General features: G+C 39.5%; 1 protein-coding gene and 1 long non-coding RNA gene across 3 annotated transcripts; one reads left to right on the forward strand and one right to left on the reverse strand.

Moving 5' to 3' along the window:
- Positions 1 to 363: 363 nt before the first annotated feature.
- Positions 364 to 24,096, forward strand: sirt5 (sirtuin 5). Of its 2 annotated transcripts, none has more exons than XM_052015925.1 (9): positions 364 to 504; positions 2,643 to 2,769; positions 5,966 to 6,099; positions 8,584 to 8,809; positions 10,883 to 10,970; positions 11,418 to 11,471; positions 14,449 to 14,572; positions 17,391 to 17,506; positions 23,715 to 24,096. In XM_052015925.1, the coding sequence occupies exons 2-9, from the start codon at positions 2,661 to 2,663 to the stop codon at positions 23,788 to 23,790; spliced, it is 927 nt and encodes a 308-aa protein (XP_051871885.1). In that variant the 5' UTR covers positions 364 to 504; positions 2,643 to 2,660; the 3' UTR covers positions 23,791 to 24,096. The 2 variants fall into 2 exon arrangements, with proteins under 2 accessions (XP_051871885.1, XP_051871886.1); XM_052015926.1 differs by having other exon boundaries at positions 405 to 898.
- LOC127570939 (uncharacterized) lies at positions 9,412 to 14,389 on the reverse strand. The gene is made up of 3 exons (XR_007956427.1): positions 12,004 to 14,389; positions 10,526 to 10,666; positions 9,412 to 9,566 (listed from the first exon to the last, which is right to left on the reverse strand). It is a non-coding gene; the product is annotated as an uncharacterized LOC127570939 (long non-coding RNA).
- Positions 24,097 to 24,679: the final 583 nt, after the last annotated feature.

A 24,679-nucleotide genomic window follows, 5' to 3' on the forward strand; every position in this document is an offset into this window, starting at 1 on the left:
TAATAAAACGCTGCAGTGTGCTGCAAATATCACGGAATACGTGCTTGCAAACGCTCTTAAGTGCGGTATAAAAGACCTGTGCAGAAAGTAAAACCACTAATGCATTTGTAATATATTAAAAGTTTCTAGTCCGTGCAACAAATTCAAGCATCTTCAGTCTCTTGTGTCTGCATTTTTCTAGTGTGTGCTTTCGTTATATAAGAAACGTTTCCAACTAGACATGTACTTTTGGGTTGCAGTGCCTCACTTTGCATGACTTTGGTGTGTACTCTGTGTGTGATGTTGCATGTACCAACCAGCGTCGACCCTGTGCTGCGTGCAGCCCGGGCTGTCCGCACGACGTGCCGCGTCCCACGCTGCGGCGGGAGGAGTGGACCGCCGGTGCTGCAGGGGGCGCTCGCCCTGGCCGGCGCCGAGCGCTGGCTCCAGCTCCAGCCGCAGGCGCTGCGCTGGGGTTGGCGAGGCACGGTGGGCCGCTGCTGTCATCGCCAGCTCGGAGTGCAGGTGAGCCCGGTGTCGGGTGGACGCGTGTCGGTAACTTCACCCCGGGGGAGAGGCCGCTTGGGCTGCAGGGCGAGGGGTCGGGCTGCAGGCCGCGGGGTCCGCTCCCGTCCCAGCTTGGAGGTGGTGACCGCCAGCACGTCCGCGGAGGCCTCCCAATCCTCCGTGCCAGCGGTTTGGTGTTGGCCAGGTCACTGGGTTCACGGTACTGCTGGCAAACCTGCACCCAGCCGGTGGGCTTGGCCGACTTCCTCTCCTGGGAGACGCCTGCATTGAGCCCTTGGCTTCCATCTCCTGGGAACGCTGCTGAGCGTGAAGTGCTCCGTGCAAAGCATGGAGATGTCAAGGGTGCTATTGCACGGTTGAAGACTCGAGAACTACAGGGCACAGGCTTAAGGTGAGAGGGGAGAGATTTAATAGGAACCTGAGGGGCAACTTTTTCACCCAGAGGGTGGTGCACGCATGGAATGAGCTGCCAGGGGAGGTGGTTGAGCCAGGTACAATAACAACACTTAAAAGGCACTTGGACCGGTACATGGATAGGAAAGGTTTAGAGGGAAATGGGCCAAATGTGGGCAAGTGGGACTAGCTGAAACTGGCATCTTGGTGGTATGGGCTGGTTGTGCTGAAAGGCATGCTTTCGTACTATATGACTCTTTGACCATAAGACATAGGAGTAGAATTGGGCCAAATGGCCCAATGAGTCTGCTCTGCCATTCGATCGTGGCTGATTTATTTTTCCCTCTCCACCCTATTCTCCTTCCTTCTCCCTGTAACCTTTGATGCCCTTACTAATCAAGAACCTATCAACCTCCACTTTAAATGTACCTAAAGGCTTGGCCTTCACAGCCGTCTGTGGCAATGAATTCCACAGATTCACCACCCTCTGACTAAAGAAATTACTCTTCATCTCCCTTCTAAAGGGACATCCTTTATTCTGAGGCTCTGCCCTCTGGTCGTAGACTCTCCCACTAACTGGAAACATCTTCTCAACGTCCACTCTATTCCAGGCCTTTCAATATTTGGTAGGGATCCCCCCTCATCCTTCTAAACTCCAGTGAGTACAGGCCCAGAGCCATCAAATGTTCCTTGCACGTTAACCCTTTCATTCTTGGTATCATTCTTAATGACCTGTGTGGATGGAACAATGCTGTGCTGTCAGATTCCCACTATGAGAATTGGCTTTTAGCACCCTCTGCTTTCCACCATCTACAAGCTACAAGTCGAGAGTTTGACTGGAATACCTTTGCCTGAATGGATGCTGGTCCAACCATACACAAGCTTAGTATTGTGTAGGGTTTTGACCCGAAACATTGATAGTTCCTTTCTCCCCCAGCTGCTTGACCTGCTGAGTTCCTTCAGCAGACTGTTGCTCCAGATTCCAGCATCTGCATTCTCTTGTGTCTCATAAGAGTGCTTGATTGGTACTCCATCCACTGCCCAAAACGTTGTCTGCCATCAGCATACTGTGGCTGCAGTGTGTACAATTTACAAAATACACTGCAGTTAATCTATTAGGTTACTCTTATAACACCTCCCAACCCTGCGACCTCTACCACCAAGAAGGACAAGAGCAGCTAGAACATGGGAACACTGCAACCTTCAGGTTCCCTGCTTGATTTAGAAATATTTCAACGTTCCTGCTTAATCATTGGATCTAAGCCTAGAACTCCCTGCACAACAGTATTTCAGGAATACCTTGAATGGAACTTTTGTAGTAGTATAAGGACAATTAGGGATAGCCAGTAGAGCTCAGATCCTTTAGAAAGATGAACAAAGATTTTTTTTTTAAATATTAAATGATTTTGGAGCTCATGGCAAATGTGGATACTTGATGTCCAAATGGAAAATTAAATATACTGCAGTATAGAACTACAGCTTCTCAGGAGGGGCCATGAACCTACGCTCACTTCTACTGGACTTCCAAATACAAAGGTGGCAATGCAGTGCTTCTGCTATTCATGTCTGGGGTTATCTGGTGTAACCACACAAATGTAAAGGTGTTGTACATCAGTCCCAGATATAGAGCTCCTCCTCTTGTGAATTATGACGTAGTAAAATCCACCTCTCATTTTTTTTGAGGACAGAGCGGATGTGAAGCTTCCTGCATATTTTAAAACAAAATATAATTTCTCTTCCAGAATCAGCCAATAATTGCAATGATTCTTCAGTTTACCACCAGGAAGCTTGTTCCACAGGTGGGCAATTGCCTTAAGCAATCTTCCAAGCTTTGGATGACCAAAATTGAAATAATGCGCCCAAGTTCAGGTAGGTACTTCATTGAGGAACAAAGTACAATTAAACTTTGAAGCCTATAAAAATTGCTGCTTAGAAATTTTTACGGGAAAGTTGGGGGGTGGTTGGAGGTGTGATAGGGGTTGGGTATCAAGTGCTGAAGCATTATAAACCTTGTAGATTAGTGCTGCAATTGTAACTTCAAGTTTCAAACACTTAAGTTAGCCAGATGGACTCAGTTATACTTTAGAGAAGTGTACATTTGAGGATAATGTGATTAAGGTTTCTTAAAATGAAGAGATGAAATGGTGTAGTACAGATTGACAAATTCAACTGAATGGATTAAGGAGCCAGGATTCAGATAAGAAAATGTGAACTGATTGAAATCCTTTATCATTGGTACCATTCTGATAAACCTCTGACTTAGAAGAGGCTTTAATGCATTTGAAAATATTCCCTGTCAACTAAATGTAATCTTAGGTGCATGTTGGTACCTAGATGGGTATTTCATTCTATTGTATTTGTTAATCAGTGCTTTTGAAGCTCATTTCAACAACAGTGATGCAAAGGTGAACCCATTTTTCTAACAACTCTATTCAATTGAAATCCTTTATTGACAGTTGCAGTCCTGATGCAGAGTTCTGACCTAAAATGTTACCCATTCCTCTACCTCCACACATGCTACCTGACCTGCGAAGTTCCTCCAGCAGTTTGTTTTTTTTCACTCCAGATTATAGCCTCTGTGGTTTCTTGTCTCTTTTTCCAATGACTGAGGCCTAACAAGACATTTTTTAAAGGTTTAAAATTTCCTTTACAGTACCTTTTAACATAGAAAATAAAAATATTGATTATGAAACTGTAATATTGTTCTCTCCACCTCTACTGTATTATTGAATGAAACTTGAAACAAATGTACAAAAGATCAGCGTTTTTGCCTTGTATGTATTTGGTCAGAATTTGCAGCACATCTAAGTTGAATGCTGGTGCCCCTTGAAATATTATAATTCAAGACGTTTCACATTTAGATTTCTAACTCAGAAATTTGCTTCAGAATCATTCTTTGAAACTCTCTGAAAATTGTTTAGTGTGCCAGTAGAGATTGGAATCATGATTTTGTAATTTAATGCCCAGTTATTTGGTATAAAATGTTTGCATAAATGGATGGCTGAGGATAAATTCATCAGTACCACATCCCAGTAAAGCTTAAATGTGGATCAGATAATAGTTCTACTGCATAGTTGCATGACTCATGGCTTGGAACGAAAGAACCTTGAATTTATTCATGCATATATTCCATTTCCCTATTATTTTTGTATTTATTTGTTTGATAACTGATTTAGACTATAATGTTGTTTATGGTATTAAAACACTACTACACTTAAAACACTTTGGGTGTAAGAACACTTTTGAGGTGTTTGAAGGTCATGAAAGACCATTTTATTCTGCATCAGTGTTGAAGATAAGTTCAGAATCTTCAATATGCCATCATTATTCTCATTTCTATCAGTTGAGGGGGTGGCAGGAAGATGGTCTCATTTCTGTGTAATTTATCTCATAAATATTTATAATTCAAACGTAAGAGTTCCTGGCCAGTAATTATCTTTGAAGTGAGCCACCCTATCTTAAACACAATGTTTTGATCTTTCACACATACAGTACTTATCTAGCTTTCCTTTAAAAACATCTGTGTGATTCACAACACGGCTGCATTCCAAATTCTGTGTAAAGAACTTTTTCCTGAATTCCTTACTGAAATTTTGACACTAAAATTGGTGGTACAGTAGACTATGAAGAAGCTTATCAAAAATTACAGGGGGATCTTGATTAGCTAAGTAAGTGGGCTGGGGAATAGAAAATGGAGTTTAATTTGGTTAAGTGCGAGGTGTTGCGTTTTGGAAAGCCAAATCCAGGTAGGACTTTCACAGTGAACAGCAGGACATTGGGGAATATCATAGAACAGAGGGACCTTGGAGTACAAATACATGGATCACTGAAAGTGGAGTCAGAGGTAGCCAGGGTGGTGAAGAAGGCTATTGGCATGCTGGCCTTCATAAGTCACGGCATTGAATATAAAAGTTGGGAGGTCAAGGTGCGGTTGTACAGTACACCGGTGAGGCTGCACTTGGAGTATTGTGTTCAGTTTTGGTTGCTTCGCTATAGAAAAGATATTATTAAACTGGAAGTAGTGCAGAAAAGATTTACAAGGATGTTGCCAGGATTGAAGGACTTTGTTATAGGGAGAGGTTGGACCAACTAGGACTTTATTCCTTAGAGCATACGAGACTGAGATGTGATTTTATAGAGGTGTATAAAATCATGAGGGGCATAGATAGGGTTAATGGGCGGTCTTTTTCCTATGGTTGGGGAATCAAGAACTAGAGGGTATAAGTTTAGGGTGAGGGGGGACAGGTTTAGTAGGAACTTGAGGGGCAACTTTGTTTTTACACAAAGACTGGTAGCTTTGTGCAATGAGCTGCCAGAGAAAGTACTTGAGGCAGCTACAATAACAACTTTTAAAAGACAGTTGGACAGGTACAGGGATTGGCAGGGTTGAGAAGGTTATGTAACAAACCCTGGCAAATGGGACTAGTTTGGATGGGGCACCTTGGTCGGTATTGGCCAGAAGGGCCTCTTTCCTTGCTGTATGATTCTCTTAGTGTCTATGATATTTATGGCTACTAGTTTGGACACTTCTATTCCCTTTGCAATACAGTTATTGCTCTCTCAACCCATTCAGCTTTTCTAGATAGTTGTATCCTCTTTTTTTTTCCCCAAACCACTTCAATTTAAGGATAGTAGGTCTATTATTTGAAGTTTCAGCATTATTTCCAAACATAACGGTAAAGTTCCTACAAAAATACAAATTTTCTTTTAATTTTGGATTTTTGATCTCTGCAAGAGGGCATCCATATAGCAGAGATTGGTTGAAGTAGTGCTTGAGCAAAGGAGTCTAACCCATTTAAATCGTACTGTAGATGAATATAAAGTAATAATTTTAAGGAAGTCTTTTGGTATTATGAGTTAGATTTAAATCTGCTGCAACCCACAAGCCTCTGTTACTGAAAACGTGTCAGCAGCTTAGGCTAAAAACATTTAGAAAGCAAACCCAAATTTGAATATTTAATCTGCAGCGCTTGATCAGTGCAGATTTGTGAAATTATTCTTAATATTTTTGTTGGACGGTAATTAAAATGTCCTGATTGGGATTTTTTTTTCTGGTTTATTTTAGATTTGGCTGCATTTCGGGAAGTCTTTGCAAAAGCCAAGCATATAACCATTATAACAGGTGCTGGAGCTAGTGCTGAGAGTGGAGTCCCCACCTTCCGTGGAGCAGGTGGTTTCTGGAGAAAATGGCAAGCCCAGGTATGTTCCTGTAAATATAGTGCAAGAGGCTTCTATGCATTTGATTATATTCTCGGTCAACAAACTCTAATCCTTAATACCCGCTGATATCTAGATAGGCAGTTCATTATAATGTATTTGATAATCTGTGCTCCAGAGGCACATTTAACAACACATGATACCAATTCTTACCTTTGTGAGAAGAGATTATCAACCCAGATCTGGAAGCCTGAGGATGACTGTGGTTCATTAGCTAACAGCCCAGCTAAAAAACCTAAATTTTATTTTTTATTAAAAGATAATAAACTGCTTGCATTTTTTTTTAATGCCAGCAACCTTTTGGGAGGCGGGGGGGGAGGTGCTGCTTTAAAACACAAAAAAATGTCTACCAATGTTGCAGGTTCCATTTTATTTCATGGTCTATTGCAATGCTCTATGATTAGCTGAACTAATACATTATTTACTTTGTTACTGAGGAGTGACATTATGCATCTTTCATTGCATTTAAAACTACAAACTGACTGCATGACCAAGAGGTGCTAATTTGCTTTTGGGCATTTGTTTCACTTGGCTCATTCAATTCTCTTACAGTCGGGAATGAGGTGTTGAGTTGAATTTCAATGTAATAAATAGCACTGGCAAAAGACAGCATGTATAAAATGGTAATGTCTTCCAAAAGCTTCCAAATATTAATGATATCTTGCACGCTTTATGCAAATGTTTTATTTATATTGGCATTTGTTCTTATTTCAATTTCATATTGTCAGGTATTTGTGTCAAGTTTACAGTTAGACATTTCATTTTAATAGTTGAAATTATTGATTTCTTTATGACGGTAGCTGATTTCCCCTATACAATTTAAGACGTTGAGGAAGAAATTTGTCTAAACAATCGTATTGTGCTCTTGTATTCTGCTTCTAAAAATCAATTCCTTTAAAGTAAATGGAAATGAATTTTTCAAGTGGATACTCCATTCAGTGTTACGTTGAACCTATATTCTCTACTATATCGGATATTTAGTGCAGGTGATAGAGGACAAGTTGCCAATTCATTGTATTTGTAAGTCTTGGGTTTACTTTAAATCTAGATCTGACTGCTTCTTTAAAATCTATAGTGTTCTCCACTTAGTAATTTTTGATAAACCCTGACCTTTTATCCATTAGATTCAGAATGTACATCTGCCTAAATTTTGCAATAAATTGTGAGTTATCCAAGAAGGGTTTTTATGATTAATTCACGTTGGGACAGAGCTCTAATAGAATTGAAAGACATACCATTACAGAGAGAAGCTTATCGTACTTCTGTTCTTGAAGGAAAAGAACTGTAAGACCTACATTCCCTAGCATCAACACCCACCATTTTGTTGAGCATTAAAAAAAACACAAGTACCAATAAAAATTTAAACTGCCCCTCTTTTGCTGGGATGACCACCATACACTTCAGCTACCCAATCTGCATCAAGCTGAAACATTAACTCTCTTTCTCTCTCCACAGATGCTACCTGACCTGCTGAGTATTTCCAGCATTTTCTGTTTTTATTTATAATTGACGTGTTTTTTCATGGCCATTGCTTGAAAAAACATGCAGGGTAGCTTTCAACTTTGTTGCCTGGGTTGTGATCCATTAAAGCCTACCCATTGTAAAGTCAGTCCAATATTTTGTGTTGCATTGTATCAATCAAGACAGCAAATCTTATTAACCACTTACTTTATGGTGTGTAAGTTCCTTGCACGTTTGGAAATAACTATAACATTTTTGTGTGGAGGTTGAAATTTGCATGCAAATACTTGTTACACATAGTGAGTATGTCCAAATTTTGCCTTCTTGCTCCATGGTGCATACCTTTGGAATGTCAGCCATGGCTCATTTGCTTCTTGAATCAGAATATTGTGGGTTCAAATCCAATCCAGAGATGAGCACCGAAATCTAGACTTTAAACTCTAGTGCAGTGCAGAGGGTGTGCTGCATCTTTAGAGATCCTGTCTTTCAGGATTAGATGTTAGTGGGCCCCATCTGCTCTAAGAAGTGGACTTTTTTTAAAAAAACATTTCCCAGGGGAATTATTCTGGCCAATATTTCATTCAATTATCATTTCTAAAACAGTATATTGTTGGGTATGGTTGCTACAGAGTACAATGACTGCACATAAAGTGGTTCATTGGCTGTAAAGTGTTTAGGGTGTTCTGAAAGAGTTGTGAAATGTTCATAATCTCTCTTTCCACCAGTGTAGTTTAAAATTTGGCATGGATTCATTGGCATATTTCTGTAAAATGTTCCATTAGTCTGCAAGTATGTCAAACTAATCATGATCTTCTGATGTAGAATTTATTCACTGAAAGAGATTCCATTCGCCATTAAGCTGTCCCTTCCAAATTTCCAGGCCCACAAATTCAAACAGTACAAAATTACCTATGTTTCAAGGGCTGAATATGCTAGTTAATACATGTTTTGATGTACTTTCTTAAATGGGGAAAATTCTGCACGTGCACTTCTTTCCATTAACAGGATTTGGCTACCCCAGAAGCATTTTCACGAAATCCTTCTCGAGTATGGGAATTCTATCACTACCGTCGTGAACTGATGCTGAGTAAAAGCCCAAATTCTGCACACATTGCTATTGCTGAATGCGAAGCTAGACTGAGTAAGCAAGGCCGAAAAGTTGTGGTTATCACTCAGAACATTGACGAGCTTCACAAAAGAGCAGGATCAAAAAATATTTATGAAATTCATGGTATGTGACCTCTTTGTACTTTGAAAGCCATGATTGTAGGCATTGCCTTTTGTCTAGGCTCTTAATTCGTTATGTCTGTGTTTGGAGAGGGGTAAGGAGTTTAATTACTTTAATAATGAGGTTGATGACCCTGATGATGTACTAGGGTCTGGAAAATTCATTGGTATTACAGGACAGAGCCTCCTACTATTTATATTATTATAAATTTATAATCTAGATTTAAACAAGTATGTTACATGTATAAAATCTTCACTGTTCTAATAATTACAAATTAAAGGTATGAACTTTGATTTTTTTTTCCCTGTTACCTTTTTACTGTTTTCCTCCCTTTTCTGGTTCCCGCCTCACAGGCAGCAGCACGTGAGTGAGCATAATGTTAATATATAATTAAAAAAAACAGCAATTACTCTAATTGAAAGGGTGTATAACCATTGAACAAAGTTTCTTCAGTTATAGTTATGTTAAATTATATAATGCATCAAGAAATTACTGGAAATATAGAATTCCTGTCCTTTTTATTGGTGTACTCAAAGGAAAATAACAGTTTGTGAGTGCAAGAGCTTTATTGTGAGTTGCAAATCATCACGGATTGCTTGGCGATTTGCACTATTCTGTGCAAAAATACCGTCAACCTTCCCAGCTGGGTCAAAATTGCTTAACTGTCGTCATAAATACAGATGACTCACTGCAGACATGTAAAGTTGATATTTCTTGTTCGAAGGTGAAAATCAAAAGAAAAATTGTAGATGTTGGATATCTGAAATAAAAAAAAGTGTTAGAAATGCTCATCAGAACAAGTAGCAATGTTAACTCTGTTTTGATCTCTATGGAGAGAGGAACAGAGTTAACATTTCAGGTTGAAAGCCTTTCTACAGAACTGTGAAATAGGAATAACTAGTTAGTTTTAAGTTACAGAGAAGGTGAAGGGAGGGGCTGATAGGGCAAAAGGAACATCTGTGACAGGCTGAGGCTAGGGTTGCCGTGAGGATCAGTTGTAGGGGTCTTCTTGTCGGTGGATTAATAGGGGCAGTTGGAGAGTGATAATATGAACAAAGTGTAAAATGTTGAGAAATAAAGGGCTGGGGGACATACCCAGCAAATTAGACTGTACTAAAGGAGAGAGAAAAAGTGAGCCAATATCACAGATGGATGACTTGCAGCAGAAATGGCCAGTTCTGATAGAGAAAAGGTGAGTTTTTTGAAGTTCTAGAATTCGATATCTAGTCCAGAAGGCTGCTGTGTGTCCAGCTGCTGTTCTTTAATCTTGCATTGACCATCATGACAACTGGAGGCACAATACTTATGTGCCATCTCAATGGAGTTGCAAAAAGCTTCACAAACATGCTCCAGCATCACCTGATGACTAAACATTCAACTACATTGTGACGTTATTATAGGAAAATTGATTGTGGAAAATTTAGTAAATATTGACCTAAAAGCACATCTAACAAAACTTGCATCAGGATGTGCTTTTGTGTAATTACTTGAACTTGGTTTGTAGATTCCTTTATCTGCTTCCACCTTGGGCATATACTCCATCTTCTTACAAGTTCCTCTCTGTGTTTGTTGGAGCCACCTCAACTTAACAGGTCCCTTGTAGACATAGTCCAAAGAATATTTTTGTGGATTGTGATTTACCATCTGACAAGTCCGACAAAGAGCATTAACCTTCCCTAGGAAATCAGATTATATATCCCATACCTAAAGGTTGGTTACCATTTAGCTTCCAGTTGATGCAGAATTACATCCAGGTCCTGTAAATAGTTGTCACCTCTGTTAAGTTTAGCACATGTGCTGGCATTTCAGTTGATGAGTATTGGTCCATCTGTCCTCTTGGTCTCGGGGATAGTAATTGCTCTTTTCATTGAAGGAAAGACAAATATTTGTTTTTAAAATCTGTGCATAAATAAAACATTTAATTCAGACCATTATTCCATGTGATCCTCAAATATAATTGCAATGTACTATAGCTTGACTTATGTATTTTTTTAACATTCATTAGTTTATTGAGTTTGTTAGTTGGTATATTCACATTTGCTTTATGGTTTAATCTACTTAATTTTGTTCCTTTAGGCAGCTTATTCAAAACGCGTTGCACAAGCTGTAAAAATGTATCAGAGAATTACAAGAGTCCAATCTGTCCGGCCTTAGCTGGAAAAGGGTAATGACTTAATAGAACTAATATTTGTGAAGCATGTGGTGTATTTATGGTGCAGATAGGAATCAATTTTGCAGCCTGCTCTGATATTTATTTTTGGCGTTCCTTCAGTGTTGCATTGTCTTTTGCATAAAGGAGGAAAAGTACTGCCTTAATCAGTAAGAATTACTCTCTATATATTGCATATTTTGTTCAGTTAAAGATTTTTATATAGGTTGTAATATCTAACCTTGATAAGTTGGATTGATTTTGAAAGAAGTTTGGGTTGGGTGAAACATTTCATGAACAGGCTGTTTGGAAATTAGACCAAGCAATGTTTACCAGAAATAAACAATGCTATAAATTTACAAGATGTAAACTGAAATGTTGAATTTACAACAAGTAATGTTTTTATAGAAGTTGAAAATGATGCTATAAGATTTTTAAATATATTTTTTCTTTTCTTTCAAGTGCACCAGATCCCGATACGGAAGATGCCAGAATCCCAGTTGAGAACCTTCCCAGGTAGATATAGTTGTATTGTGGTGTATAGTGATGATGAAGCACTTGTTTCACTAAACACATTGTACTGCTTACAAAAAGATGGTAAAATTACTACATTTCACAGATAAAAGTCAATGCAATTACTGTAGATCTGTGGAGGAAATGTTTAACTTGCCATTGAAAATTTCATGTTTAAATTCATCAAGCTTTTTTTCCCCACCCATTCTTAAAAATCAAGTGTTTAGAATTAAGATATAAGTACAAAATGTTCTCCAGAATCTTATCACATCCTGCAGAACTTACTATGCTTTGAAATGTAGTAAATGAAAATTTCAAAAAATGCAACAAAATCTGAAATAAAACCAGAAAATGCTGGAAAAACTCAGCAGGTCAGACAGCATCTGTGGTCAATGTTTTGGGTCTAGGTTGAAATGTAGTAACCTGTTTATTATTAGTTTGGATCAATACAGTTTTCAAATGTTCTGCTAGAACAATTTTCTGCTTCAGTTTGTTGTGTTTCAGGTTTGTGACATCTATCAATGTTTTTGCGTACCTCCAAGAATGGATTTGGCAGAGACCTTGTGTATCGTTTCTTTGGTCAAATACTGATTAACAATACATAGCCTGGAGGATAAAGATGAGGGCATCATCTGCAAGAAATCACAATTTGTTTAATATACTATGAATGCTGGAAATCTGGTATGAAAGCAGAAAATGTTAGAAGTACTAGCAGATCAGCTAGCATCTGCAGAGGGAGACAAAGTTAACTTCATCAGAACTGGTAAAAGTTAGGGATGTGACTGATTTTAGACAAGAACAAAAGTGCAGAGAAAGGAACATCTGTAGTAGGGTGGAAGGCAGGAGTGACTTAATTATGAAGGATGATGTTGTAAGAGAGGATAATAATGGGTCAAGTCAAGTAACTCAGTATTAAAGGAGAAAATAAGTAACAGAGTCATCAAAACCCAGCCTATCCAATCTCTTCTCATAACTAAGCTCCTCCAATCCAGGCAACATTTTGGTGAATCTCCTCTGCACTCTCTCCAGCATAATCACATCTTGCTATAGTGTGGTAACCAGAACAGCACAGAATATTCCAAGTGCAATTTTAACCAATGTTTTGTGAAGTTGCAGTATAATGTCCCAACTTTTATTTCTGTGCCCTGGCTTTTGAAGGCAAATTTGCCATATGCCACCTTCACCACCCTGTCTACCTGTGTTGCCACTTTCAGGGAACTATGGACTTGAACCCCAAGGTCGCTCTGTTCATGGACATTCCTTAGTGCCCTTCTGTTTACTGTATATACCCTACTCCCATTTGACTTGCTAAAATATATCACCTCTCACTTATCGGGATTAAATTTAATCTGCAATACTCTGCCCACTTTTCCATCTGATCTACTTCCTGCTATAGCCTTGGACTATATCCCTTGCTATCTACAACACCACCAATTTCCGTGTCATCTGTAAACTCCTACACTCACATCCAAGTCATTAATATGGGAAGTGTCAGAGGACCTGATTGAAAGATGATGTACTGTTCTTTGAGCTTCATTGAAAGAAAATGAGAACAGGAACCAGTATGAACATAGGGTGAAGAATTAAAATTATAGGCAAACTGAAGCTTGGGGTGATGTTAACTGACTGGAGTTGTCATACAAAGTGGTCATCTGTGAGTTTGGTACCCCAGTCTCGAGGAGACTAAGTTGTGATCAACAACCATAGTGTACTAAATTGAGCCAAGTACAAGTCACTCTCTCTAATAGGTATGATTGGGATCCTGGACAATGGGGAGGCATTGAAAGGATATGTGTTACACCTCCTGTGCTGCTTTGAAAATTGAGAGAATGCAAGGGTAATTGAAGAGTGGTTACGGAGTGAATGGCCTCTTTGGAATGCTGGGAGGGGAAGATATTTTGGTATTGTACTGGATGTGTCAGAGTTTAATTGTTAAACATGATTGCTGGTGAGGACAAGGTTCAGTCCATCAAGTGTCTGGAAGAAAGCATAAGCGGTGAGGCAGAACTGTGGGGAAATTGTACAAACTTGAGAGCACAGTCAGCCAAAGTGGAAAGGAATCCTTGGCAGAGGAAAAAGGAACTAGAAATGCCAGTTACAGAAACTGGCATAATCAAATTATAAAGATTGGGAAATTGGTGAAATAGAATCTAGGAAGTAAAGTGGAAGGATGTGTAGTCATGGTAACAATAGGAGTTGATTGCAATGGGCTTATGGTGGATATTGGTCAATATTCTATCCCCATTTCTAGAAATGGGCAGAAGGAAATTGAGGAAGAAAAAAGTCAGATGAGCATAAAGCAGGATGAAAAACATGATGCTGGAGGAACTCAGCATCTGCAGTCCTTTGTTTCTCCAGCATAAAGCAGGAATTTATAAGGCAGCAAAGATTTATTTGTTTTTTTGGTTTGGGGAAGAGCAGGAACCTGGGACAATAGTTACCAGTTACTAGAAAAATAGATGAGATAAGGGACCTAAAGTGGGACTAGACAAAAGGTTGCTGCACATATCCTATGGAAAGACGAGCTTAGCTGGGATTCACAGCGATCATCACAATACCTCATTATCCCAAGGTGTTGAGTGGAATCTAATGAGAAGTTCAATGTGAGGGCATTAAGTCTGATGAAGAAGAGTGTGGTAGATGGGAACAAGTGTAGAAGAGCAGGAGAGGGTGCTCATGGTCATTACAATTGATTATTTTTGTTAATCAATGACGGAGTGTATTGTAAATGCACAACAAAGAAATAATTAAATATCTAAAGTTTTGGGTGCTGGACCGTTCCATCATATAAGATTGGACGTGTGTTCTGTCCTTGTCCTGCTCTTCCCTGCTGTTTCTTGTGTGCTGTGTTATCATCTGCTAATTTGTGGTCATATTCATTGACATAAGATGAAATAAACTTCCTTTTTCCTTTAACCATAGAATTCTTAACATTTTATATATATAAATATATATATATATACACACTATATATTTTTAGGTGTGAAGAGGTGGGTTGCAATGGTCTGCTTCGCCCGCACGTTGTGTGGTTTGGAGAGACTCTAGATTCAGATGTCCTGATGGAAGTGAACAAGGAACTAGAGATTTGTGACCTTTGTCTTTTGGCAAGTAGATATTTTCTTACACTACACCACAGGAAGGATTGTCTTTTGGAATGTGATATGCTCAATGGAAATGATAGCAAGCCTCTGTTTGCCCAATGCACTAGAACTATGAATAGTACAAAAGTAAATGGCTCACTTTTCACTGGTTAACCTGGTAGTTTTGTATCCTGATGCGGCTGATAATGCAGAAGTTTGATTGTTGAGATGCTACACTTCAGTGGCTTAAAGATGTTTTTTGAAAGAAAATCACAAAATTGGTATAAAACTTGTACCAAAATTATATGGTTTCTTATCCAATATACTTAAAACACAAATTAACAAAAAAAACAGTCACTGTTTAAATGAAAAATAATCATATCCAGGAACATTAATCCTTTGGTTGGCCAGCTATTAATTCAAAAAGGGACTTGGGGTAATCTTCATTTGGAAGCGAAACCCCTTGTAGGCTACAGGAAAGATAAACACTTTGATACAGATTAGAAATGGATGTTTTTTCCAGAATTGAACTGGTTATCCAACAATGTTTTTCTCATGTCAGAATGTTCTCTGGGTATGATAGAAAACTGCTACAGGGGAAGGCCTTTTTTCATTCATTCGTTAGCCAAGCTGCCTTCCTTATTTGAGATGTGCTGTGAAATGATGAAACACAAATGTGACCCCTCTCATCACTGACAAAGATTGCTGCTGAAAAGACAGCCATTGATGTAACAGATTTTTAAAATTTGGTGTGTAGAGCCCATCTTTTAAGGCATTCCAGACAAAGTAGAATGTCCTATAAAGAGTTTTTACTTGTCTTTTTTTTTACTTGTTTCAGCCAGAGGTGCTAGTGAATTGGTATCACCAATGTCATCTCATAATTTCATCTACTAGGTGTATATTTTGTGCACTTTTTCAAATTGGGTCATTGGTTTTACTCCAAGAATAATGACCATACAAAGCAGATATACTTTTCTGCCTCTAGCCAACTAAAATGTTGAGGAAAATAATTAGCAAAGATTGATTTTATTTAGTAAATGAAAATTATAAATAACTTTTCAGGAGATTAGGACTGCCATTTGTGAGGAGACCTAAACAATATATAAAGGTTTTATAGCTCTGGAAAAGGTGCAGAGGGGATTCATGAGGATGTTACCTGGGATGGAGCATCTCATTTATGAGGAGAGACTGGAGAAGCTAGGTCTGTTTTCCCCGGAGAGGAGGAAGTTAACAGGTGACGTGATTGAGGTTTATAAAATTATGGATGGGATAGATGGCAGGAAACTTTTCCCCCTATCAGAGGTGAACAAAACTAGAGGACTTAGACTTTGGGTAAGGGGTAAAAGATTTAGAGGGGATTTGAAGGACATCTTTGTCATCAGAGTGGTGGGTACTTGGAACATACTGCCAGGGGGAGTGGTGGAAGCAGAGTCACTGACAGTATTTAAGAAGGGTCTACCTAGCACTTAAATTACCTAGGTATTGAAGGCTGCAGGCCAAGTACTGGAAGATGGGATTAATACAGATTGGTGTCCACTAGTCGATGTGAATGTGGTGGGCCAAATGGCCTGTTTACTTGCTGTACAACTCTTAATTCCTTTCTTGGACTTGAACACGAGACCAGAAATGGGTCACTCTGCCTCTTTTCATGTCTGTTTTGCTATTTAATTAGATCATGGCTGTTTGTATCTCTTAATTCCATTTACTACCTTGCTTGCATAACCCTCAATGACAAAACTCCATCAGTCCTCAACTTTGAACTTCTTAACTGACTGTTGACAGCTTTTAGTGGGGGAGACTACAGAAGAATTGCAGATTTTTCCTACCTATTATACGAACAAATGTTTCCTGACATGACTGATATCCTAGTTCTAAATTCAACAATATGCATCATCTAGACCAGCCCAGGATAGTTTCAGTCTACAAAAATTGTGCTCTCCATATTTAAAAGAATAAAACCCCAGCCTGTACAATCATTCCTCATATTTTAGCTGTGATATTGTTCTGGTGAAGCAGACTTCCATATCGTCCAAAGTCAATACCTCCTCCTAGTATACAAACTGAATGCTAAATGGGAACTAGCTAGAGATTTGTACAATTGTTGCATAATTTGCACTTCTTTATATTCTAGCCCCTGTGAGATTTAAAAAGTCAACATTTCATTAAACTTTTAAAGTTGTTGACTGTTACAAGAAAAACGGTCTTTAGTGATTTCTGCATGTGGATCTCTAAATCTCTGTGTGCAATTTCAGGTTGCTCACTGGATTTGGATACAATGTAGAACTGATTTAATGCTAAGGAAATGACTTCTAAATTCCTGCAAAGTCTGTCTGGGACTAACTCCTTAATGAGGGTTTATATATTTAGGGTTTCCTCTGGCTTGCAAAGAAGAGTCTGTGAATAGATCATTCACAGTTGTACTGTGGCACGGCTTTCTTTTTTAGTCCAATTCAACGTGTAGGAACCAAAATATTGGTCTGAGTGAAGGCACAAAGCTATGAGGCAGAGAGTAGAAACGATGCCAGTTAATGTAGCAACATCTGGAAAGGTAAGGATGTGATGGAGTAGTAAGATGTTTAACTTCTGCTTGAGTCTTTGAAAGATTTTTTTAAAAACTTCAATCCATACTTTGGGGTTCAGTGTCTGATATAGTGCTATAAAAATTGCTTTACCAACTTCCTCATTAAACTGGGCACATGAATCTTTACAGCAAATTAAATCTCAACGTTGAAAGTTTACTGGTTTGCTATATTAAATAAATCTGTGCATTAATTGAACTTGCTATTCAGTAAAATGTAAGTTAGGTTTTATGCTCACATAAATCTTGGAATTGTTTACTCAGGTTGGGACATCATCAATCGTCTATCCAGCAGCATTGTTTGCTCCTCAGGTAGCTGCAAGGGGTGTGCCAGTTGCAGAGTTCAATACTAAAATCTCAAATGCCACTACAGAATTCAGGTGGGTGAATGTTGTGCTCTGGTTAGCACTTTGCCAGGTATGCACAGGCATTTATGAAACATGGGAATAAAGAAGTTTGACGCCTTTCCTAAAAGTAAGCCAACTTTGGTTGAAGTTCTGAGATCTCCTCATGGAGATGCGTTTGCAGTGGATGATCATCATTGGATGATTTTTTAATCTGCTGTCGTCATAATTTTTGATTATTACAGGGGAAAACACTTAACTATTCTAGTGTAAAGGATTAATCATTTTTCTAAGTAAATTATTTTAATCTTAACCGTTGAATAAAATCATTTGCAGTTTTTTTTAATAAATTCATTTCTACTCTTGCATCAATACTGTTGTTTTGTGCCCGACTGAGTTCTGCACAAAGTCTAAGAAACTTATTATTCACCCTAATGAGACAATTACATGACTGATGCTTTCATTTGACCTGGTTTCATGTTTGAGTACTTAGACCAAAGTCACACAAAAAATTGGGTTAATGTCTGACAGCCCAAATCAGCAGAAAGAGTGGATTTTGGTAACAAAGGAAATCAAACTATCAAAATCCATCAACGAGATGTTTCGTTAATTGAAATAGCTTCACTAAATTTCCCCAGATGAATATGACTCGCTTTTGGCCACTAAAATGCAGGTTGAAAATGAAGAATCATCTGGAAAATGTCTGAAATGTTATGGAAACTGCTGCTTTCTGTATTAGTATAGCAGGAATAGCTAGTTTAGAACAGCTAGTTTAGAACAGCTGTAGGATGGAAATGTCTGTGTTTGAATATCTGGGCACGCTAAGTTTGCATGATAGGCCTGATTCAGCAACCTGTTGCTTGGCCTAGGCCACATTACCTCATTTCACTCATCCCTTTACAAGATGTTCTTCTCTCTGGGCCACTCTGACATATGTTGCTCTTGCCAGCGATGCTCTTGTCTCTGCAGGGAAATGCACCCAAACTTCAGGCCTCAGTTGCTCTATCAGTCTTCTTCCCAAGCTCTCCTCTCTAGTCCTATAATTTCTGGTCACCTTTGTGTGCACAACCTCTCTTCAACATTATCAATCAATTCTAATCGAGTATTAGTCAATCCTTAAATGCCACTTGGTTGATTTTATTAAGATGGATGAAAATTAAACGACAGTAACCTTGGGGGGGGGTTACAGAAACAGTGCCAGGAAATTTCATGCCCAATACCACTTGATTTGAAGTAACCGGATAAAATTGTTTACACGGGTCACAGTTATCTCCTGGGCTAAAGTATCTCTCTCTGCTCTGACAGTTCTTCCTTAAATCTTCCTTTTGGGAAGAAGGAATAAATCCGTACCACGTAACATAATTTGATTGAAATGTACTTTACTGCTAGGTGTGTAGTTTTTAACATCATGGGGAAAGTAGTTTACTTGGCACTTTGTTATAAAACTTATTTCAATTCCTGTACACAGGCAGCACATGGCGCAGCTGGTAGAGCTGCTGACTTAAAGCTCCAGTGACCCGAGTTCAATCCTCACTCGGGTGCTGTCACAAGATCACAAGACAAGGGAGCAGAAGCAGGCCATTCAGCCCATCGAGTCTGCTCCAAGGAAAGGGAAAAAAGAAATGAGAAATGGGGAATGGGGGAAAGAAAAAAAAACCTATTCTTATCCCAATTTCCGGCCTTATCCCCATATCCCTTGATACCCTGACTATTTAGATATCTATCTATCTATCTCCTCCTTGAATGCCCCCACTGATCTGGCCTCCACTGCTGTATGTGGCAAGGAGTTCCACAAATTCACCATCCTCTGGCTAAAGAAATTTTTCCTCATCTCTGTTTTGAAACTGTACCCTCTAATTCTAAGATTGTGCCCTCTGGTCCTGGACTCACCCACCAAGGGAAACAGCCTAGCCACATTTACTCTGTCCTTTCCTATCAATATTTTAAATGTCGCTATGAGGTCCCCTCTCATTCTTCCGTACTCCAGTGAGTACAGTCCAAGAGCCGACAAATGCTCCTCATACGTAAGCCCTTTCATTCCTGGAATCATCCTCGTAAATCTCCTCTGAACCCTCTCCAACGTCAGCACATCCTTCCTAAGATGTGGGGCCCAAAACTGCGCACAATATTCCAAATGAGGCCTCACTAGTGCCCCGTAGAGCCTCATCAACACTTCCTTACTTTTATACACTATACCTCTCGAAATGAATACCAACATAGCATTCGCTTTCTTTACCACTGATCCGACCTGGTGGTTAACCTTTAAGGTATCCTGCACGAGTACCCCCAAGTCCCTTTGTACTTCCATACTTTGAATTTTCTCTCCTCCTAGATAATAATTTGCCCACTTATTTCTGCTTCCAAAGTGTACAACTGCACATTTCTCAACATTGAATCTCATCTGCCATTTCCTTGCCCATTCTCCTAAACTGTCTAGGTCCCTCTGCAACCTTCCTATCTCTTCAATACTCCCTACTCCTCCCCCTATCTTGGTGTCATCCGCAAACTTAGCCACGAAACCATTTATTCCATTATCCAAATCATTAATGTACAAGGTAAAAAGGAGCGGTCCCAACACCGACCCCTGCGGCACACCACTAGTAACCGGTAACCAACCAGAACGAGATCCTTTTATTTCCACTCTTTGCTTCCTGCCAACCAGCCAATGCTCCACCCATTCTGTTATCCTACCCATAATTCCATGACCTCTCATCTTATTAATCAGTCTTTTGTGAGGCACCTTATCAAAGGCCTTTTGAAAGTCTAAATACATAACATCTACCGCCTCTCCCTTAGCCACCCTACCTGTGATTTCTTCAAAAAACTCCAATAGGTTGGTCAGGCAGGATCTTCCCTTCACAAAACCATGTTGGCTAGGACCTATCTTGCCTTGCGCCTCTAGGTATTCCATAACCCCATCCTTGAGGATAGATTCCAATAATTTTCCCAGCACTGACGTCAGACTAATAGGTCTGTAATTTCCTTTATGCTGCCTCCCACCTTTCTCATACAACTGAACTACATTTGCGACCCTCCAGTCCTCCGGAACCATGCTGGAATCTATCGATTTCTGGAAAATTATCGCCAATGCCTCCGCTATCTCTAAAGCCACCTCCTTCAGAACCCGGGGATGCACCTCATCTGGTCCGGGAGACTTATCAGTCTTTAGCCCATTTAGTTTTCCTAGCACCTTCTCCCTAGTAATCTTAACTGAACTCAGTTCCATTTCGTGAGACTCCTGACTAACCAGCACATTGCTGATGTCCTCCACGGTGAAGACCGATGCAAAATATTCATTCAATTCCTCTGCCATCTCTCTATCATCCATTATAATAGCTCCTGCACCGTTATCAATTGGTCCTATATCAACCCGTGTCTCTCTTTTACTCCTTATGTATTTAAAAAAAACTCTTAGTATCCTTTCGAATGTTATCCGCCAACTTCCTTTCATAATTCATCTTTTTCCTAATGACCTTCTTAGTTTCTCTCTGCAGGTTTTTAAAAGCTTCCCAGTCTTCTGTTTTCCCACTAATTTTTGCTTCTTTGTACGCCGCCCCTTTTGCTTTTATTTTAGCCTTCACCTCTCTCGTTATCCACATTTGTGCCTTTTTTCCATTCAAAACCTTTTTTCTTGGAATATATCTATCCTGCATTTTCCTTATTTCCTGTAGAAATTCCTTCCATTTCTCCTCTGCCATCCCTCCAGCTAGCTTACTCTTCCAATCAATTTGGGCCAACTCCTCTCTCATACCACTGTAATTTCCTTTGTTCCACTGAAATATGGATACACCAGTTATCAGCTTCTCCTTCTCAAACTTGAAACTGAACTCAATCATATTGTGATCACTGGTTCCCAGTGGTTCCTTTACCTTTAGTTCCCTAATCACCTCCAGTTCATTACACAGCACCCAATCCAAAACAGCCGATCCCCTGGTGGGCTCTTCAACAAGTTGCTCTAGAAAAACGTCCCTTAGACGTTCCACAAACTCACTCTCCTGAGTACTACCGCCATTCTGGATTTCCCAGTCCACCCTCATGTTAAAGTCCCCCATAATTATCTTCACATTGTCACTCTGGCATGCTTTTTCTATCTCAAACTGCAACTTATCGTCCACTTTCTGACTGCTATTAGGGGGCCTATATATGACTGCTACTATTGTCCTTTTACCCTTGCTATTTCTTAGCTCCACCCACAAGGATTCCACCTCCTCTGAACCAATATCCTTCCTTTCTATTGATTTTATATCACTACTAACCATCATGGCCACACCTCCCCCTCTGCCTACCCGCCTATCCTTCCTATACACTGTGTACCCCTGGACATTCAGTTCCCAATCACATCCATCATAAAGCCATGACTCGGTGATTGCCACAATGTCGTATTTATTAACCTGTAGTTGTGCCACTAGGTCATCTACTTTATTCCTAATGCTATGTGCATTTAAATATAGTACGTTTAGTCCGGTATCTGCTATTAATTTTGTTGTACTTCTATTGTTCAGCAGATTATCCTGGCTTTCCACCTGTCTATCCTTCTTACCATCTTCACTACATACTATCTTAGACATGTTCCTATATACCTCATCCCCTATCCTAACATTCTGTATCCTAACATCCTGTCTGTGTGGAGTTTGCACCTTCACCTATAATCGCATGGGTTTCCCCCGGGTGCTCCAGTTTCCTCCCACATCCCAAAGACATTGAGGTTGGTAGGTCAATTGTCGATTGTATATTGCCCTGAGAGAGTAGGTAAAACAAACAATCAGCTGGAAGAACTCAGCGGGTCAAGCAGCAGCAGCTAGGATGCTGTGTGTCTAGATCTACTGTGGAACGAAGAAGCTGGCTGCTGCTTCCAGCTGATTGTTGCTCCAGATTCCCCATCTGCAGCCTCTTGTGTCTCAAGAGTAGGTAAAATCTGGGGAGAGTTAAGGGGATATGGGAAGAACAAAATAGGGTTAGTGTAAATGGATGCTTGATGTTTGCAGAACAGTGGACTGAAAGGCTTGTTTCCATGCTGTATGACTTTTATACTGCGCATAAAAGTTTTAATTTATTGCCATTTTGGAAAATGATGACTCAGAGCTCAAGCAAAAAAATTAGTTTTGACTGCAACTTCCCTGCCAGAAAATAAAGCAACATGAAAAGTTCTATGCTTAAGTTTCCATCTAACACACTAATCAAATTAGTTTCATTAATGAATGGGCAAGGAAATGGCAGATGAGATTCAATGTTGAGAAATGTGCAGTTGTACACTTTGGAAGCAGAATTAAGCGAGCAGATTATTATCTAGGAGGAGAGAAAATTCAAAGCACGGAAGTACAAAGGGACTTGGGGGTACTCATGCAGGATACCTTAAAGGTTAACCACCAGGTCGGATCGGTGGTAAAGAAAGCGAATGCTATGTTGGCATTCATTTCGAGAGGTATAGTGTATAAAAGTAAGGAAGTGTTGATGAGGCTCTACGGGGCACTAGTGAGGCCTCATTTGGAATATTGTGCGTAGTTTTGGGCCCCACATCTTAGGAAGGATGTGCTGACGTTGGAGAGGGTTCAGAGGAGATTTACGAGGATGATTCCAGGAATGAAAGGGCTTACGTATGAGGAGCATTTGTCGGCTCTTGGACTGTACTCACTGGAGTACGGAAGAATGAGAGGGGACCTCATAGCGACATTTAAAATATTGATAGGAAAGGACAGAGTAAATGTGGCTAGGCTGTTTCCCTTGGTGGGTGAGTCCAGGACCAGAGGGCACAATCTTAGAATTAGAGGGTACAGTTTCAAAACAGAGATGAGGAAAAATTTCTTTAGCCAGAGGGTGGTGAATTTGTGGAACTCCTTGCCATGTACAGCAGTGGAGGCCAGATCAGTGGGGGCGTTCAAGGAGGAGATAGATCGATATCACAATAGTCAGGATATCAAGGGATATGGGGATAAGGCCGGAACTTGGGATAAGAATAGTTTTTTTTTCTTCCCCCATTCCCCATTTCTCATTTCTTTTTTCCCTTTCCTTGGAGCAGACACGATGGGCCAAATGGCCTGCTTCTGCTCCCTTGTCTTGTGATCTTGTGATAATGTGCCCCAGAAATATCAGGTTACACATCTTCCATTTATGACTTTCACATTTTAAAGATAATTGCCAGTTATACTCAACGGAATTACGTCTATCAGTGGCTGCAGAGGAACCCCACTCCACCCCCTTCTCTTCCTTTGTTGGTCTAATTAATGTTTTGTATTTTTCTTTGCAGATTTTATTTTGAAGGTCCATGTGGAACAACACTACCACCAGCGCTGGATCGTCACAAAAGTGAAGTAATTTTTTAAGGAAATTACACAAACATTCACAACCAGGCAATGAACAATTAATGAGTCATATTTTAAGATTAAGCACTTTAACAAATTGTGGTGTTTTCAATAATAAGAAATGAGTGCCACTGATTAAATTACAATGCTCAGTGACACTAAAGAGTAAATATTTTTAGTTACAAATGATTAACTACGAAATTCTTGACTGTTTCATTCTTTAGGATTTATAAGGTTGTTTCTGATGACTCCTATCATGATTAGTATTACCAGAATCATTGTATGGATGAGCAAATTTCTCCATAATAAAACAACTGAAATTGTTAATGGTCCTGTTTTTGTCTTTACAAATGCAACACTGCTACATATGAAAGCATTATTTAAGCTTGTCTGCAATTTCTGTTTCAAAGCAGCTAGTCCTCATCTGCCCCAGTTGAGTACTTTGAGATAAAACTTTTAATTGTGTGTGTAAATTTGCAGCAGGTGCAGAGTTCTATTGCAGTAGTTTAAACAAAACTGAATCTAGATAAAAATGTAGTAATGATATTAGTTTTGATTATTGCATTCCTATACAATGAGTGTTATTGCTAGTACTGCCAGAACAAGCTTATGGCAAACTATTTTACAGTAAATCCTATTTGTCTTAGAAACAATGCTGTAAATGCCCAGCAGGTCAGGCATCATCTGTGGAAGGAGAAACAAAATTCATCAAAAATAGGAAAAGTTAAATTGTTTTAAGCTGCAGAGCAAGGAGGGGGTGGGAGGACAATGGGAATGTATGTGATGGGATGGAGACAGAGAGGATGACTGATAAGTGGGGCTGCTGACTGAGAGAACAAGCCTTCATATTAACTTGCAGCTGATCTGTCGAGAGTAGATGTAAATAGAAGACATGAATGAGATCAGGAGG

The sequence above is a fragment of the Pristis pectinata genome, chromosome 5 (genome assembly GCF_009764475.1).
Source record: "Pristis pectinata isolate sPriPec2 chromosome 5, sPriPec2.1.pri, whole genome shotgun sequence".
NCBI classification, from domain to species: domain Eukaryota; kingdom Metazoa; phylum Chordata; class Chondrichthyes; order Rhinopristiformes; family Pristidae; genus Pristis; species Pristis pectinata.

Excerpts from the sequence above, each read along its gene's own strand:
- sirt5 (XM_052015925.1), top strand. The coding sequence starts at position 2,661 with ATGATTCTTCAGTTTACCACCAGGAAGCTTGTTCCACAGGTGGGCAAT. Across the intron at positions 2,770-5,965 it reads AATAATGCGCCCAAGTTCAG|ATTTGGCTGCATTTCGGGAA; the intron begins GTAGGTACTTCA and ends GGTTTATTTTAG. Across the intron at positions 10,971-11,417 it reads CCGGCCTTAGCTGGAAAAGG|TGCACCAGATCCCGATACGG; the intron begins GTAATGACTTAA and ends TTTTCTTTCAAG.